Here is a 16,380-nt window from a genome sequence, read left to right as displayed (position 1 = left end):
TATGAAACTCTTAAATTGCCAATAATCAGAATTGTGCTCTTCTGTATTTCTTTACTGTCAATTTTTTAAAAATTTATCACATTTCTTATCATGGAAGATTTTTAGTATAAATTCTGTAGTGTCACTCAAATAAATGACCAGTACCTACAAAAAAAAAAAAAAAATTGACTGAAAAATGTATTTTACTGTTTTGAAATCACACACAAATGTAGTTGATGACTGTGGTAGTCACGTTCTCTAGGTATGAGAGGAAGAAGGAAGTTTCCTTTATCTTCTTGCACTTCTCCCCTGCTTCATTTGAGTACACCCCAAAAGCATGCATGTTTGGTTAAATACCACAGTGTAGGTGTTACCTACCCAAGCTCAGCAACTCCCTGAGCCCCATATTAACATCATCTGTTGATGTTGGGCCGTGTCTTTGTTGATTGTGGTTAAATTATACATTCTGACATGAATAGTAATGCTAGGGACTAAATTAGTAAGTTCCTTAATATATATTTTGTTTTAACATTAATTGGCCTTATTTCTCTTCTTTTTTCTCTTGTAGGGCATATGTATCGTGTGTTGTCAATCTCAAAATCCAAATGCCTATTTGAACCAATTGCTAGGGAGTGTTATTGAGCAGTACATTGGGCGGTTTCTTCCTGCTTCCCCGCATGTTTTAGGTCTCGGACAACACCCTGTTTTGTTGGCATTGAGAAACTCCACCACTGTTCCACCTATGTCACCTCTAAAGAAATGCATCATACAAGTCATAAGGTACACCTAATATTTTTTTTTAATGGTATCTATAATGTATTCGTCTTTATTTAAAAAATAAAGCATCCCCAAAGTATTGGCCACCCTTAGGACACTGATAGTTTAGAAACTTTTATTTTCCCTGAGAAACATTATCTAAGAATTACTAAAATGACTTTTGCTCATGGCAATCTGAGTCAATGCTCTTTAAATTGCTTGTTTTCTCTACATAGCTATTATTTTCCTTATATATGTCCTAAAAATACATATATTCTTAGTTCTTATTAAACATTAAGTATATTTTTCTAGTATAGAAAACACATTATTTATATTTTTAAAAGGTAATATCTAAGTGAAAAAATGAATACTAACATGAAAAAGGAAGCACTAAGAAATTCTGTTAGTCTACTCTCTGTCTTAATAACTTCACTTTATTATTGTTTCCATAAATGAAACCACCTCTTAGGTTTTCTGCTACCTTTTAACTGCAACAATGGAAGATTCAGTAATAGAAATTATTTTTTCCTTGTCTTCATGGAGTATTTAGCTTCATATGAAATTAGTTTTTAAACTTTAACATGCTGTGGTGATATACAGTTATACCTTGTTTTATTACACTTCACAGATGCTTTTTATTACAAACTGAAGGTTTGTGGCAACCCTGCATCAAGCAAGTGTTTTGGCACCATTTTTCCAACATTATTTGTTCACTTCATGTCTCTGTGTTACATTTTGGTAGTCCTCACAATATTTCAAACTTTGTTGTTATTATATTGGTTATGGTGGTCTGTGATCAAGGATTACAACTGGCTGAAAGCACAGATGATGGTTAGCAATTTTTTAGCAATAAGGTATTTTTAAATTAAGGTATATACATTGATTTTTTTAGACATAATGCTGTTGCACATTAATAGACTACAATAGAGTGTAAATATAGGTTTATATGCACTGAGAAATAAAAAAAAATCATTTCACTTGTTTTATTGTGACATTCACTTTATTACAGGGGTTTACAACCAAACTCACAATATCTCTGGGTTGTGCCTGTGTATTATCCTTACCTAGTATTTTTTCCTGTGTTTTTAATGAGATTTGATAGTTATTACAGAATTCTATATCTAAATCTGTTTTGTCTTCTGTTTTTGTGTGTTCCTAGTGTTATGTTACTAAGGTTTAGAAGCTTTATATTCTTTGTTCCCTTTCCTTTGCTATCCTTTGGCAAATGACTGCTTCTTTCTTTTCACATCTCTTTCTTATCACATTATATCTAGACTACTGTAGGAGTCTCTTAACTACTTTCACTGTATCTAGGCTTTTCTTCCAGTTCAGTCTAAACAGTGCCCCTAGATTACCTTCCTTGAAAGTCCATTCCATAACGACACTTCTCTACCTGCAAACCTTCATTTGTCCCTTTTTTGCTAGTGGAATAAATTTCATATTCCTTAGCTCTTTGTGATCCGTTACTGAATTTTTCCAAATATACAAGATATGGAATCATATACAAACCTTAATGAAGACTGGTTTAGTGATTGCCTTTCCAAATGCTTTACATTTCCCTACATCATATTTTTTCATGCCATTTTCTCCATTAAAATGTCATTCCTTTGGGCTAACTTCAGCCTAGACTTTATAAGACCTACACCTAATACCTCTATGTACTATGATGCTTTTTGCCTTCTTCTGAAGTCTTGTGCTCTGTAAAGATTCTCTTCACAGAACTGTAATATTTTGGCCTTACTTGTATCTGAATTTCCAACAAGACTATGGTAGTCTACCACTGTATTTGAGACATTAAGTAATTGTAGTACAAACCAAATGACAAGTGCCAAAACGAAATTAAATTTTTAAGGTCATAAAACTGTTTTAAAGCCCACTGCTTAGAATCCTGGCTGCTCTCATTGACTTTCCTATTTACCAGAGAAAAACTTTTTCTCTTGATTTCTAGTTGAAGACCCAAAAATGTAACAGTTCCTATTTTCTGTTTTTAATTACTCAGGAAGGTAGCAGATTGCCTATTATACCTCCCTCCATTCCATGCTCCTCTACTGCAGTTCCCCATCTTTGTTAAGGCTCCTTCCTCTGAATTCCTGAGAAATCTAGAGTTATCCTTCAAAGCACCTATCACATTATATTATAATAGCCTTTTTTTTTTTTTTGCTTGTCCAACTTTTCCCCTAAACAGTGATCCCTTTGCCTTCAGAGACCATATTTTATTTAACTTTTCATTCTTACACTTGTACCTGCTATGCTCTAAGTATGCAATAAATGTTTAGTCTAGGAATTCAACAGTGAACAAAAAGACAAAAAAAACCTTGTCCTCAAAGATTGAATGAATGTTTTAAGATGTCATATTTGTTGGAAGCCACTGTATGGACTAGAAATGATTATGAAGACATAGTTCCTGCCTTTAAAGACTTTATAATCTTTAATGATTTCCATGGCTGATTTTGGCAAATTTTATTGCTTTGCAGATACATATGGATGTCTAGCTTAGATTTAGTTGTATTTGACAATTTCTCATGTTGTCTAGACCTTTTAGAAACTGAGCGATTCCCACTTTCATTTATTTACTTAAATATAACTGAATACCTATTATGAGCCAACACCTGCTTAAGAGGTGGCAATATAAAAGTGAGTAAGATAAATTACCTTTATGATCTCTGTTGAGTTCTAATGCTAAAATTTGTTTTGCTTTAATAAATCTTAAATTACCTCTGATTCTTTTACTTCCAAAGAGAAGGAAAGAGGTAAAGCTGGAATGAGAAGCTAATTCCTAGGACGGTCCCCTTATTGATTTGGAAAAATAAGACCCTTCCCAAATCCCTAAATAATAAATGTGAGGAGAGATTTCTTTATGCAAATTTGACATTAAAGAAAATGTTGCATTGTTGAGGAGCTGTTAGAGGAAATTGGGCTCATATTAGAAAGGAAAAAAAACAAATTAACAATTAGGTTTTTGTTTGGATTTTGATTAAGTTCATTTAAAGATCAGATTGTTTTAAATTTAGTTTGTATCTGTATTCTACTCTGACCCCTATAATACAGTGGGGATGATGTGTAGTCATTGCTCCTAAAATTTTATGTTGGAAGATAGCATGGTAAAATATACATATTTTTTAATTGTGCTTTATTAATTCGGGGCTTAAAATTTGTCAGTATCAAAAACTTGTATGACATTTTATTTTGCTCATTGAAAAATTAACTAGAAAAAAAAACAAATTGTGCTTCTTTTTAGGAAGTCCTACTTTGAATGTAAAGGGTCCTTGCTCCCTCCTCGCTTAGCATCTATTCTGGCCTTCATTCTGCAGCTCTTCAAAGAAACTAACATAGACATTTCTGAGGTTGAACTGCTCCTCCCTGGCGTCTTAAAATGCTTGGTGTTGGTCAGTGAACCCCAAGGTTAGTTTGAATCTGTATTTGTTAAACTTTTCTTTATTTAATATCAGTTTCTATATGTTGTGTAAAAACAAACTCCAGCCAGCAGATAGCTGAGGTTGGACATGATAAAATGGTTAAAAACCTGACATGTTTCAGTGTAGTTTACTTCTGTTTTGTTTCTTCCCCCAAGGCAAACAGTTTGTTTAAGGGCTCCTTCCTTTGATTAGAGTTGTTAACCTTTTAAAAAATATTTGTTTAATCCGACAGCAGTATTAAATGCAGCTTACATATCATGTGGTGAGGGGTCAGCGTTAAGTTCTTCCGGTCAGATTTCTGCTAGAATATCTAAGCTGATTTTGTGGGCAAACCTGTAAGGATCCTTTGATCGTAATCCTTTTGTTTTCGGTCTCATCAGCCTTACTGCTAGGGATCTCTTTAAAATATCATTTATTTCATCCCCACTGTGAGTAGCATGCTTTAATAAGCTTGTTGGGAATATGCAGAATAGTAGCCATAGTTCTATCCTGAAGGAGTTTTTAATGTAAATAGGAAGCTGTGCATGTGAGTGTGTGTGTGTGTGTGTTATCATTATAATGTGATTGTTCAGGACAGGACTTCTCAAATGCATCTACCTAAGTACTTCTAACTGCTGTGATAAGTGAGTGCAATGTGTATCCTGAAGAATCTGAAGGCAGCACCCAAAGTGGTAACTGAAAGCTCAAATAGCTCTTCGATTTGTTCTTTTTTTTTAAACTTTATTTATTTATTTATTTATTATTTATGATAGTCACAGAGAGAGAGAGAGAGAGAGGCAGAGACATAGGCAGAGGAAGAAGCAGGCTCCATGCACCGGGAGCCCGACGTGGGATTCGATCCCGGGTCTCCAGGATCGCGCCCTGGGCCAAAGGCAGGCGCTAAACCCGCTGCGCCACCCAGGGTTCCCGGATTTGTTCTTTTATCTCAAAATGTATGCATATTTTGTTTAAATCTCTATTTATTTTAATAATTAAAATTGGGGTTTTTTTTTTCTGCTCCCAGGCTTGATTGTACCAAAAAAAAAAAAGTTATGGTGTGTTAATATAGAATACGGGATAGTAGCATCTCTGCACTGAAAAATACCCAGATGGCACCCCAGAGTCTTCTTTAGAAATTTTGTCCTCATTGAAAACTTATGCATACTTTCATTGAAAGCCTATTGTGGTGTACAATACAAAATTTGTTGAGACAGAGCAGACAGTATAAAATTTTAGCTAGCCTCTTAATTTGACAATAGTAATAATTATCAGGAAGGAGGCCAGGCTGTGGAAGATAAATTTTGCTACCCACATCTTAGGTAGTGAGTGAATCACATTTTCCAGATGGATAGAATACAGAATTACCTATCTCTGCATTGCTGTCTTTGTAAGCTGAGGAAGCAATATTAAACACAGATTTGTGTGCATGGCTGGGAGAAAATTCTCACTGTCCTTGTAGTCTCAATGTTTAAAAGAATAATTTGTAAAATCACAGGAAGTTAGTGTTACTAAATGACTCAGCAGGTCCACTCCTAGGTATTTGCCCCAGAGCATTTTAAACATACCATCCACTCAAAAACCTGTACTCAAGAGCTTAAATAGTTCCACTTCTAGCATGAAGGAGCTCTGCCGCCCTACTCCGCAGCAAAACTGATGGAAGTTATTTAAAAGAAAGCATTTAAATTCTCCGAAAATAGTCCTAAGGATATCTAGCAAATGGAGCAACATTTATTTACGGAAATCTACTTTAGTAGATTTTTCCTTGGTAAAGCAGCAGGAGTCTATGGTTTTTGAACAAAGACCACTCCTTTCTTCACTTTCCCCAGCTCAGTAAGACAGACACTCTACTCCCACACTGGTAGGTAGCCCAAGAACATAGGGCTTTCTCTCTCCCCAGCTCCTAGTAGGAGGGCTGTCTATCATCCTGTGAGAGGCAGGATATAAATATTTCTCATCCTGACCAAGCTACATGATGCTGAGGTTATATTCCAGGCAATTGTGGCTGAGAAGTGGGAACTCCATTCTTTCCCTCTTCCCCCTCTCATGAATGGATGCAGTACACTGAGTAAGATATCACTGAGAATAGTGGGACACCAGTCATCCTTGCCACAGCTTAAAGCCGTGAATTCCCTGCCAAGTGAAGCAAGATGAGGATGCCTGGCGCTGCTACCTCTCCTTCCATAAGTACTCAGCTCCTAAAGTGGGTATGTCACTCAACAAATGGTGCGCACCATTGGCCCTGTCCCCAACACCAGAGCCATGCCCCTGAAATTTTGCCTGGTAAAGAGGCAGAGGGAGGAGAAGCAGACCATAGAAGGAGAGCTCTGAATCTCCCAAAGGAACTAACTAACTTCATTTGCAAATGAGTGTAAAAAAGTTTAAGCCTAAGGGTGCTATCAAGAACAGTGGAGTTTGTGTTGATAGGCAATAGGCAGGAGAATAATAGAGCCTTTGGATGTAGATAGACTAATCTGTAGACTGCCTAGTTTGGTGAGAGAATGGTGAAAGAGACAGCTGGAAAGAGCCCTTGGATCTGAACAAATCTCAAACACTGACCACAGAAATTGTCCCTTCAGAAAAGCTGGAGCTTAATTAGATCAGTCTATAAAGCAGTTTATGCCCTTGGGGCATTGTAAAAACAATAGAGTAATCAGCTTTGATCAGTGGAGCTTAACACCTTACTGTGGTCAGAGAAAGGGACAAAGGGAACTCTGTCAAAACCACTCTTAGAATGGAGACTTGGGAGTATACCCAAGAGGCTTCATCCTGGGAGGTAGAGGGGAAAGGGAAAGAAGTAGACTTTACTAAACAATGACCAATTTTCAACAACAAAAAAATTACAAGACAGGCAAAGAAAGAGAAGTATGATCTGTGTCCTGGAAAGCAAGCAAGCAATAGAACTTGCCAGTGAGCGCAATCAGAACCTGGATTTAATACACAAAGACTTCAAAGTAGCCATTATAAGTATGTTCAAAGAACTCAAGAAAAGCATGATTAATAAAATAAAGGAAGGTATGATGACATTGTCGTATCAAATAGAGGATATAAGTAAAGAGACACAAATTATTAAAAAATGGAAATTCTGAAATTAAAATGTGCAAGAGCTGAACTGAAAAATTCACTAGAGGGGCTCATTAATAGATTTGAATTGGCAGAAGAAAGAATTAGCAAACTTGAAGATAGATGACTAGAGATGATACAGTCTGAAAAAAAAAAAAATGAAGGAAAATGAACAGAGCTTTAGAGGAATGCGGACCACTATTAAGTGCACCATCATACATGTAATGCCAGATGAGGGCAGAAAAAAAGCAGGAAAAGTATTTGAATAATGGCTGAAATTTTCCCAAATTTATTAACAAACAATTATCTATATATTCAGGAAGCTCAGCTAATTCCAAAAGAGTAAACTCAAAAAGTTCCACTTTAAGATGCATCACTGTAAAAATGCTGAAGGTCAAAGGCAAGGAGAAAATATTTAAGGCATCAGGAGAAAGATGACTCATCACTTATCTCACAACCCCAATAGGTCAACAACTGGCTTCTCAGCAGAATTAATGGAGGCCAGAGGCAGTGGGATAATACTTAGTGATCAAAGAAAAAACTGTCAACCAAGAATCAACTATTCTGCAAAACTGCTACTTTTCAAAAGTGAAGATAAAATAAAAAACATTCCCAGATTAAAACAGAGAATTTGTTGCTAGTGGACCAGCCTTATGGAAAAGGAAATTCTTCAGAATAAAAGTCAAGTAACCTCACACAGGAAAAAACAATACTTGTAAGGCAATAATGGTAAAAGACAGCAATAATGCATGTTTCTTTACCGTTATTCTCTTTCTGGGCTTTAAAAGCAGTTATATAAAATGATATATAAAAAATGATAGGTACATAATATGCTATGTATATATGTGATATATTTACCAATATTGGTACAAAGGAGGTAGTGGGAGCAAAGCCGTATTGGGCTAAGGAAATGACTCAACTAAACAGGAACAATTTTGAAGAGAATCAGAAACGATCAATAAGGTTTATATAAATGAAGCTAAAATACATACTTGCTCTCCTCTTCTCCTTTACCTTCTTTGAAAGACCTAAAATTATGTAGAATAAAAATAACTATGTGTTCTTGGGTTTGTAACATTTGCAAAGATAATATATATAAAAATAATACCCATAAAAAAGGGAAAGGAGAATAGAATTATGTAAGAGTAATGTTTCTGTATTTCACTGGAATTAAATTCATGTAAGTCTGAAACTCTGATAAGATGTACATGGCAAGCCTAGAGCAACTTCTAAGGAGATAATTCAAAACCAATGAAAAATCATTAAAGAAATTAAAATGCTGTGTTTTAAAATATATACATAATGCCAACATGAAAGCAGTAAAGTAGATGAGAGGGACAAAAAACACAAGACATTTAGAAAACAAGGTAAAATGATGTTAATCCATCTATATTATCAACAGTTAACAATAGTTGTGAAAGAATAGAACAAACTAATCCAAAATTGAGATCATTGGAATGGATCAAATAAAAAGATCTGACACTAGTCTCTCTGCAGGACACACATTAGATTCAAAGATTAAAATAGTAAAAAGAAAGAAAAATACATCCTACAAACTATAACCATAGAAAACTGGAGGAACTATATTAATATCAGACAAAATAGATATTAGACCAAAACACTGTTAACTAGAAATAGAGGTATTTTATAATGATAAAAGTGTCATTATATTTAACAATATAAACATGTGCACCTACACAAGAGAGCACCAAAATGTATGAAATAAAAAACAGAGAGAAATGAAGGGAGAAAGAGACCGTTCAATAGCAATAGTTGGAGGGTTTTTGGTTTCCACTTCAACATGTGAAAAGGTTGGAAGTCCTCACTCTCACCCTTACAACAAGAAAACAAATCTGAACTGAAAAACAACTCTACTTATGTACAGGGGGACTGTATAAATATCTGTACTAGTATCAGCTCCTGGTCCTGGTCAGCTGTGACTCTGAATCTACCTGTCTCTCCACTTCTAACTGATCTAATAGATAGTTGTTTTTCTTTCTTTTTTTTTTTTTTGTATTTTTTTTGTTTTGTTTTGTTTTCAAAATCGTAATAGCAACAATGTATTTGGTGATTATACCTTATGAATAAGCAAACTGAATGACACCAGTGAGGATTGGGAATACTGTTAAAAGGCACCTGTGCCACACCTGAAGGAAAGTAGTGCTATTTGAAAGTAGTCTTGGATTAGTTGTGAATGTAAACTACAAACTCTGGACAACCACTAAAAAAAAATTTTTGAAGTATATTTGATATACTAAGGAGAGAAAATGGAATCCTGTAAAATGCTCACTTAAAACCTTTAGAGAGGCTCCTGGGTGGCTCAGTCAGTTAAGCATCAGACTCTTGATCTCAGCTCAAGTCTTGATCTCAGGGTCATGAGTTCAAGCCCCACACTGGGCTCCATGCTGGAACTAGAGCCTACTTAAGCAAAACAAAATCTTTGGAAAAGGCAGACAAAAGGCAAATGATTAGAAAAAAAGAGCAGGAGCAATGAATAGAAAAGTTACATGTGTGGTAGATGTTAATCCAATAATAGCAATAATCACTTTAAATGTGAATGATCTACATGAGCCAATTAAATGATTGAGAGTAACAGTGGATAAAAAAAAATAAAGCCCAACAGTATGTTACCTACAAGAAAACTACTTTCAATATAAAGACACAGATAAATTAAAAGTAAAAGGATGGAGAAAAATGCTGGCACAATTCAAAACAAAGCTGTAGCATCTATATTAATTTCAAGCACTGCAGACTTCAGAACAAGTAGAATTATCAGGAATAAAGAGAGACATTACATAATGACTGATTGGGAATAGAACTGCTTCAGTGAAGGACATCTATGAAAATCCTAAAGCTAGCATCATACTTAATGGTGAAAGATTAGATGGTTTTCTCCTAAGATTAGCAGTAAGGCAAGGATGTTCACTCTTGCCACTTCTATTCATCATTGTACTAGAAGTCCTAGTCAGGACAAATTAAGTAAAAGGCATCCATATTGAAAAGGAAGTAAAACTATCCCTATGCATAGTTGATCTGATCTTGTGTATGTGTATCCTAAGCACTCCAGTAATAGAACTAATAAACAAGTTCAGCAAGCTTGCAGAATACAAAATCAAGATACAAAAATCAGTTGTATTTCTGTATACTTTCAATGAAATAAAATTAAGAAAATGATTCCATTTACAATAGCATTTTTCAAAACCCCAAGTAGAAATAAGTTTAATAAAAGAAAAATACAAACTTAAGATCTGAAAACTACCAAACAGTATTGGAAAGAATTAGAGAATATCTAAATAAATGAAAAAATATTTCATTTAATGGATCAGAAGAAGTAAAATTGTTAAGGTAGTAGTACTCCCCAAACTGATCTCAGAATAGTCAAAACAATCTTGAAAAAGAACAGGGGCTTTCTGGGTAGGTCAGTGGGTTGAGCATCTGACTTTTGGTTTTGGCTCAGGGTCAGGAGATTGAGCCCCGCATTGGGCTCCATACTCAGTGAGGAGTCTGCTTGAGATTCTTTCTCTGCCCCTACTCCTGCTTATGCTCTCTCAAATAAATCTTTAAAAAAAGAAGAAGAACAACAACAAATTTGGAAGGCTCACATTTTCCAGTTTCAAAACATAGTACAAAACAACTAATCAAGAGAGTGTGGTACTGGCATAAAGATAGATGTAGATCAATGGATTAGAATTGAAAATTTGGAAATAAACCCATATGTCTATGGTCAATTGACTTTTTTTGACAAGGGTGCCAAGATGATTCAAAGGGGAGAAAATAGTATTTCACAAATTGTGCTAGGTCAAACAGATACCCACATGCAAAGGAATGAAGCTATACCTTTACTTCACACCATATACAAAAATCAACTCAAAATAGACCCAAATGTCTGAGATAAAACTATAAAACTCATAGAAAAAAGCATAGTAAGTAAATCTACATGACCTTGGATTTGGCAGTGAATTCTTAGATACAACAACAAAAGCATAAGACAAGAAAGAGATAAATTGGGCTAATCCAAATTTAAAAACTTTTGTGCTTCAAAGAACAATCAAGAAGGGGGGAAAAAGACCCCCACAGAATGGAAGAATATATTTGCAAATCATTTATATGATAAGGAACCTGTACCTGGAATATATAGTTACAATTCAGTCATAAAAAGACAATTTAAGAGTAGGCAAATAATTTGAATAGACCTATCTTTGAAGAATATAAACAAATGGCTAATAAGCACCAGAAAGGGTGCTCAGCATCATTAGTTATCAGGGAATTGCAAATAAAAACCATGGTGAGATACCACTTCATACTCCCTATGTTTGCTATTACGGAAAAGTCAGATAATAACAAGGTTTGGCAAAAACATGGAGAAATCAGAAACCTCAATTACTGCTATTGGGAGTGTAAAATAGTGTAGACACTTGGGGAAATAGTCTGGTCATTGCTTAAGTTGAACATACAGTTACTATGTGACCTAGCAATGTCACTCCTGAGTATATGCCCAAGATTAATGAAAACATATGTCCCCAGAGAAATGTGTATATTCATCTTTATAGTGATATTAGTTATAGTAGCCAAAAGGTAGACTGTCCATCAGCTGACACATGGATTTTTTTTTTTAAAGATTTTATTTTATTAACTCATGAGAGACACAGAGCAAGCAAGAGAGAGGCAGAGGGAGAAGCAGGCTCCACGCAGGGAGCCCGATGTGGGACTGGATCCCGGGTCTCCAGGATCAGGCCCTGGGCTGCAGGCAGCACTAAACCGCTGCGCCACCGGGGCTGCCCCCAGATGGACTTTTTTAAATGTGATCTATCCATACAATGGAATAGTATCTGGCCATAAAAAGGAATGAAGTACTGTTATATGCTATACAATATGGGACAAGCCTTGAAAACATTGTATATGAAAGAAGCCAGTTACAAAAGGCCACATATTGTATGATTCCATGTATGTGAAACGTCCAGAATATTAAATCTGTAGAGACAGAAAGTAGATTTGTGGTTGCTTTTAGGATATATCAGAAAATAGGGAGTGATAGCTAGACTATCAAGTTTCTTTGCAAAGTAAAGAAAATATTCTAAAATTAACTCAAATGATGATTGCACAATTCTGTGACTAAAAATCATGGAATTGTACATGTTAAATGGGTAAGTTGTATAGTATGTGAATCATGACAATAAAGCTGTTAATGTAAAGAAAACTAAAAGAAAACCCAAACACCAGTTTTTTTTTAATTCACTTCAATTAAGTAAAGATGGCAAATAGTTTTTTAAAAAACAACTCTTAACACTGACCCATAGCAGCTTGACTCGTAATAGCTTCAAAATGGAACAACCCAAGTGTCCATCCACCAATGAATAGATAAACAACATGGGGTACATTGATACAGTGGAATATTATTTGGCCTTCAAAATAAATAAAGTACTGATAACCTTCAACAACATGGATGAACCTTAAAACATTATGCTAAGTAAAAAGAAGGCAGTCTTATGCTAAGTAAAAAGAAGGCAGAAGACCATCGAGGGGTGCTTAGGTGGCTTAGTTGGTTGAGCATCCCGCTCTTGGTTTCAGCTCAGGTCATGATCTCTGGGTCATGAAATTGGTCCCCATGTCAGACTTCGTGCTCAGCGCCCAGTCTGCTTAGATTCTCTTTCCTCTCTCCCTCTGGCCCTCCCCCCACCACACACCTTCTCTCTCTCTCTAAAATAAATAAAATCTTAAGGAAAAAAAAAGACATGATGTCTAATTCTATTCATATAACATTTCCAGGAAGTCAAATCCATAGAGACAAAACAGATTAGTGGTTGCCAAGGGCTGGGGGAGGAAGAAAATGGAGAATGACTGTTAATGAGTATAAGGTTTTTTGGGGAGATGATGACATTGCTCTGAAATTAGATAGTGGTGATGCTTTCTCAATTCTGAATATTCTAAAAACCAGTGAATTATACACTTTAAAAGATCAGTTTTTATGACATATGAATTATACCTCAATAAAAGTGTTATATAAACCCAGTGCTTACTATTAATTCTCTATGAAAACTATTTCTTCATATTCTGGTACTTTTCCCACAGAAGATCTTTTGGAAGCCTTTCAAGAAAATGTCTTTTAAGAAGAACCAATTATACTGCGATTTCAGAATTGTATCTAATATGAGAAGTTATTTGTTCAATAAAGACAAATGCACTGTATCTTCTTTATCCACCATCCTCATACCATAGAGAACATTACTCTAAGTACATGTTAATTAATTGAAGTTCATATGTATCCTGTTTTATTCTCCTGCTATAATAGATTAGACTTTCTGATTTTTTTTATTCTAAGACAAAGCATATTTTCCACAGCTACTTATATTTAATGTGCCAAAACCAAAAATTTAGTAGCATTTGGAACATACTGAATTTTCTATTTTTCTTCTTGATATTTTTCCATTTTTATGTACAAATGCACAATTTTAAATGACTTGGTTAAATATTTAAAGAATACAAATGTCCTTTTTATAATTCACTGTCTTTTTTGAAAGGAAGAAAAAAAAGAGGAAGATAGCATCACAAATAGTTTATATATATATATATCTTTGACTAATTCGGAGTGAAGGTAAATTGTTGGTGGTTTCTAATTTGTTAAGAGAGTGGGAGGACTATGCCTATGAATATTAAAAAATCTGCTTGTCTGTAAATCAGCTGAATGATTAAAGGCTATCTTTTATCAGTATGTAACTGCTTGTAGGATTAGGGTATTAAAATGTTTTTGAGTATTTAAGAGACCTATCTTCACATATACTTTTTTTCAGTTATAAGGTCATAAAAAATAGACTCAAGCTTTTTAGATTTTCTTAAAATGGGAGATGAGATATACTTTAGTACAAAACAAACACTCATAACTATTTCATTTTGAAAAATAATAAGAAAAAGCTGTATAAACTTTAAGAAAACAACATATTTTTTCTAAATTAAGAGTGTTCATAAAAATGAGGATCCAGATGGTCAATTGAGACACAGTTTGTAATGCTATAATTTTTCCTCCTAGTTAAAAGGCTGGCCACAGAGAACCTGCAATACATGGTAAAAGCCTGCCAAGCGGGGTCAGAGGGAGAACCTGCCACCCAGCTGACTTCTGTGTTTAGGTAACTGGAAAATATGCCAACTGGCAGGGGGACTGTTGCCAACCATTTGACAGCCAACATGTTTCTTAAATAACTAATTATCCAAAACATAATGTGTTACTACTTGTTATACTATTTGAATTATTGTATTTTTGGCAGTAATTTTGTTGCATTGTGTTGTTTTATTAAAAAGACAAAAGTGCCAGGGAGGAAGATAGCTGGCTGACATAAAATTACCTGAGAATTGGTGATGAAGACTCCTACATGTATTTAAGAGACAGAATGGGGTATGTGGGTCATGTTGACAGGTGCACAGGCCCTGAGAGCCACTAAACATGTTATTCAGGATCCAGTGTAGAAGTATGTCACTGGTATTCTTAACTTGCTTTAGATACCGTAGACCCAGAAAGCTTCATTGTATTTCATCTGTGAGTAAGGGAGCAGACGTGATGTTAGTTCCCAAGAATAATAATACAACTTGAGGAATGTTTTCTGTGTTTTGTGTTTTGTTGTCGTTTCCTGCCTTGCCTGCTCTAGAGTCTTCTGCTTTCTGTTAGGGCAGTATTTTTAAGTATTTCTCACAATATCTACCAGTTAACTTTTATTCTACATATCTCTGCCCTAGCACTATGATAAATAATTCAAGTCCATTTTCTTCTGTGGATCTTTGATTCCTCAGCTTGTTTTCTCATCACATCATTGGCATTTGTCAGTTGGTTACCATTTATTTAAATTGTGATCACATGAAATACATAGTGAATTTGTAAGAACTATTACCCTCCCCCCCAAAAAAGGGGGGGAAAGAAACCTATAAAAACACAAGGAGGAGAGAAAGATTTTATGTGAATGAAGATTGCATATTTATTATGTACAACTTACTGAGCTAGTTGGCTTTTATTTTGTTGGAGGAGAGTGAAAATTTTAGGGTTAAAACATACAATTCTTTATATGGGTCTAAAATCTATTCACTTAAAGGATGTAAAAATATATATTATGAATAACTTGTTTCTCTTATTAAAATATTGTTTGATTTATCTAGATATATGAAGAACTAAGAAATACCTAGGAAACTGAACTCTTTTTTCCACATCCTTATCGCTCAGATTTTGACATGCAAAGAATAGCATGGAACTAGATTCTAATAGCATAGGACTAAGATTCTCTTCCTTATTCTCCTTCCTGAGGTTCCAATTCTTCCCTTTTCCTACCAGTGTCATCCTTCTGGTCATGGTTCACACTGAAATAAACCATTCTGTCCTTAATTTTTAAATGTTACAAAGTCTTCATTAGGGCATCTGGATTCTTAAGGTAATCTTATGTGAAATGATCTTATGTTCAGGTTACAGCAGAGTGTCCTATGGATAGCAGCCCAAGGAGTTTCCCCAGAAGTAATCCTATGTAACTTGATTTACTTACAGGCATTTTATCCAGGATTATGGTATGAGATATGATTATCAGATTTACAGCATTCTAGAAACAGTAGCAGCATTGGATCAGCAGGTTGTTATCCACTTGCTTTCTACCCTCACTCAGTCTCTGAAGGATTCAGAGCGGAAATGGGGCCTTGGCAGAAATATTGCACAAAGGTATATTTGGATCATTTTACATTTGTGGGCAATGATTACAAAATCTAGATTCATTTACTGAAGATGGTTTATTTTCCCATTCCTAAAAGTTTTGGGTATGTTCTTCGATTTGTTGAATGTTTCCATACTGCAATTGACATATCCATTCACATGTCGTTCTTTTCAAAGTGACCACCTTAGGTATTTCAGCAGTGCTGCTATTGTTCAAAATATATTCAGTGCTCCTCATTGGGAAGGGGACTTGAGAGCCTCACATGTCTTGTTTTTGTATAAAATCCATGCTGGCAAATCTACCCTTTGAGGGATGCTTGGTCTACTGAATCAACTATATCATGTGTATCTAATGAGTAAGAAGAGTGACCCAATTAAATAATATGGTTTGAGATGAAAAATAGTAATGATTAGGGCTTTTTTTCATATAGGCTTACAACCTAATTTCAGATTGTTCTGGACTATGTAAAATAATGCAACATCATGGAAATAGACCTGTAGTTCCTAAAGAGG

General features: G+C 34.9%; 1 protein-coding gene across 5 annotated transcripts in view; it reads left to right on the top strand.

Moving 5' to 3' along the window:
* MMS22L (MMS22 like, DNA repair protein) overlaps positions 1–16,380 on the top strand; it is a 129,062-nt gene that overhangs the window by 108,409 nt on the left and 4,273 nt on the right. For 4 of the 5 annotated variants that reach the window (XR_007401314.1, XM_025444923.3, XM_049092386.1 and 1 more), the window contains 4 exons: positions 548–759; positions 3,974–4,137; positions 14,215–14,311; positions 15,709–15,876. Coding sequence is in view for 4 of the 5 variants with exons in the window: in XM_025444923.3 (XP_025300708.3) it covers positions 548–759; positions 3,974–4,137; positions 14,215–14,311; positions 15,709–15,876 (641 nt within the window). In the remaining variant the exon portion in view is untranslated. The remainder of the gene's footprint in view (positions 1–547; positions 760–3,973; positions 4,138–14,214; positions 14,312–15,708; positions 15,877–16,380) is intronic. The other variant, XM_049092387.1, reaches the window with a different exon arrangement.

Source organism: Canis lupus, chromosome 12 (genome assembly GCF_003254725.2).
Source record: "Canis lupus dingo isolate Sandy chromosome 12, ASM325472v2, whole genome shotgun sequence".
Lineage (NCBI taxonomy): Eukaryota > Metazoa > Chordata > Mammalia > Carnivora > Canidae > Canis > Canis lupus.
The sequence above is the reverse complement of the archived record's forward strand: the minus strand, read 5'-3'. Positions and strand labels throughout refer to the sequence as shown.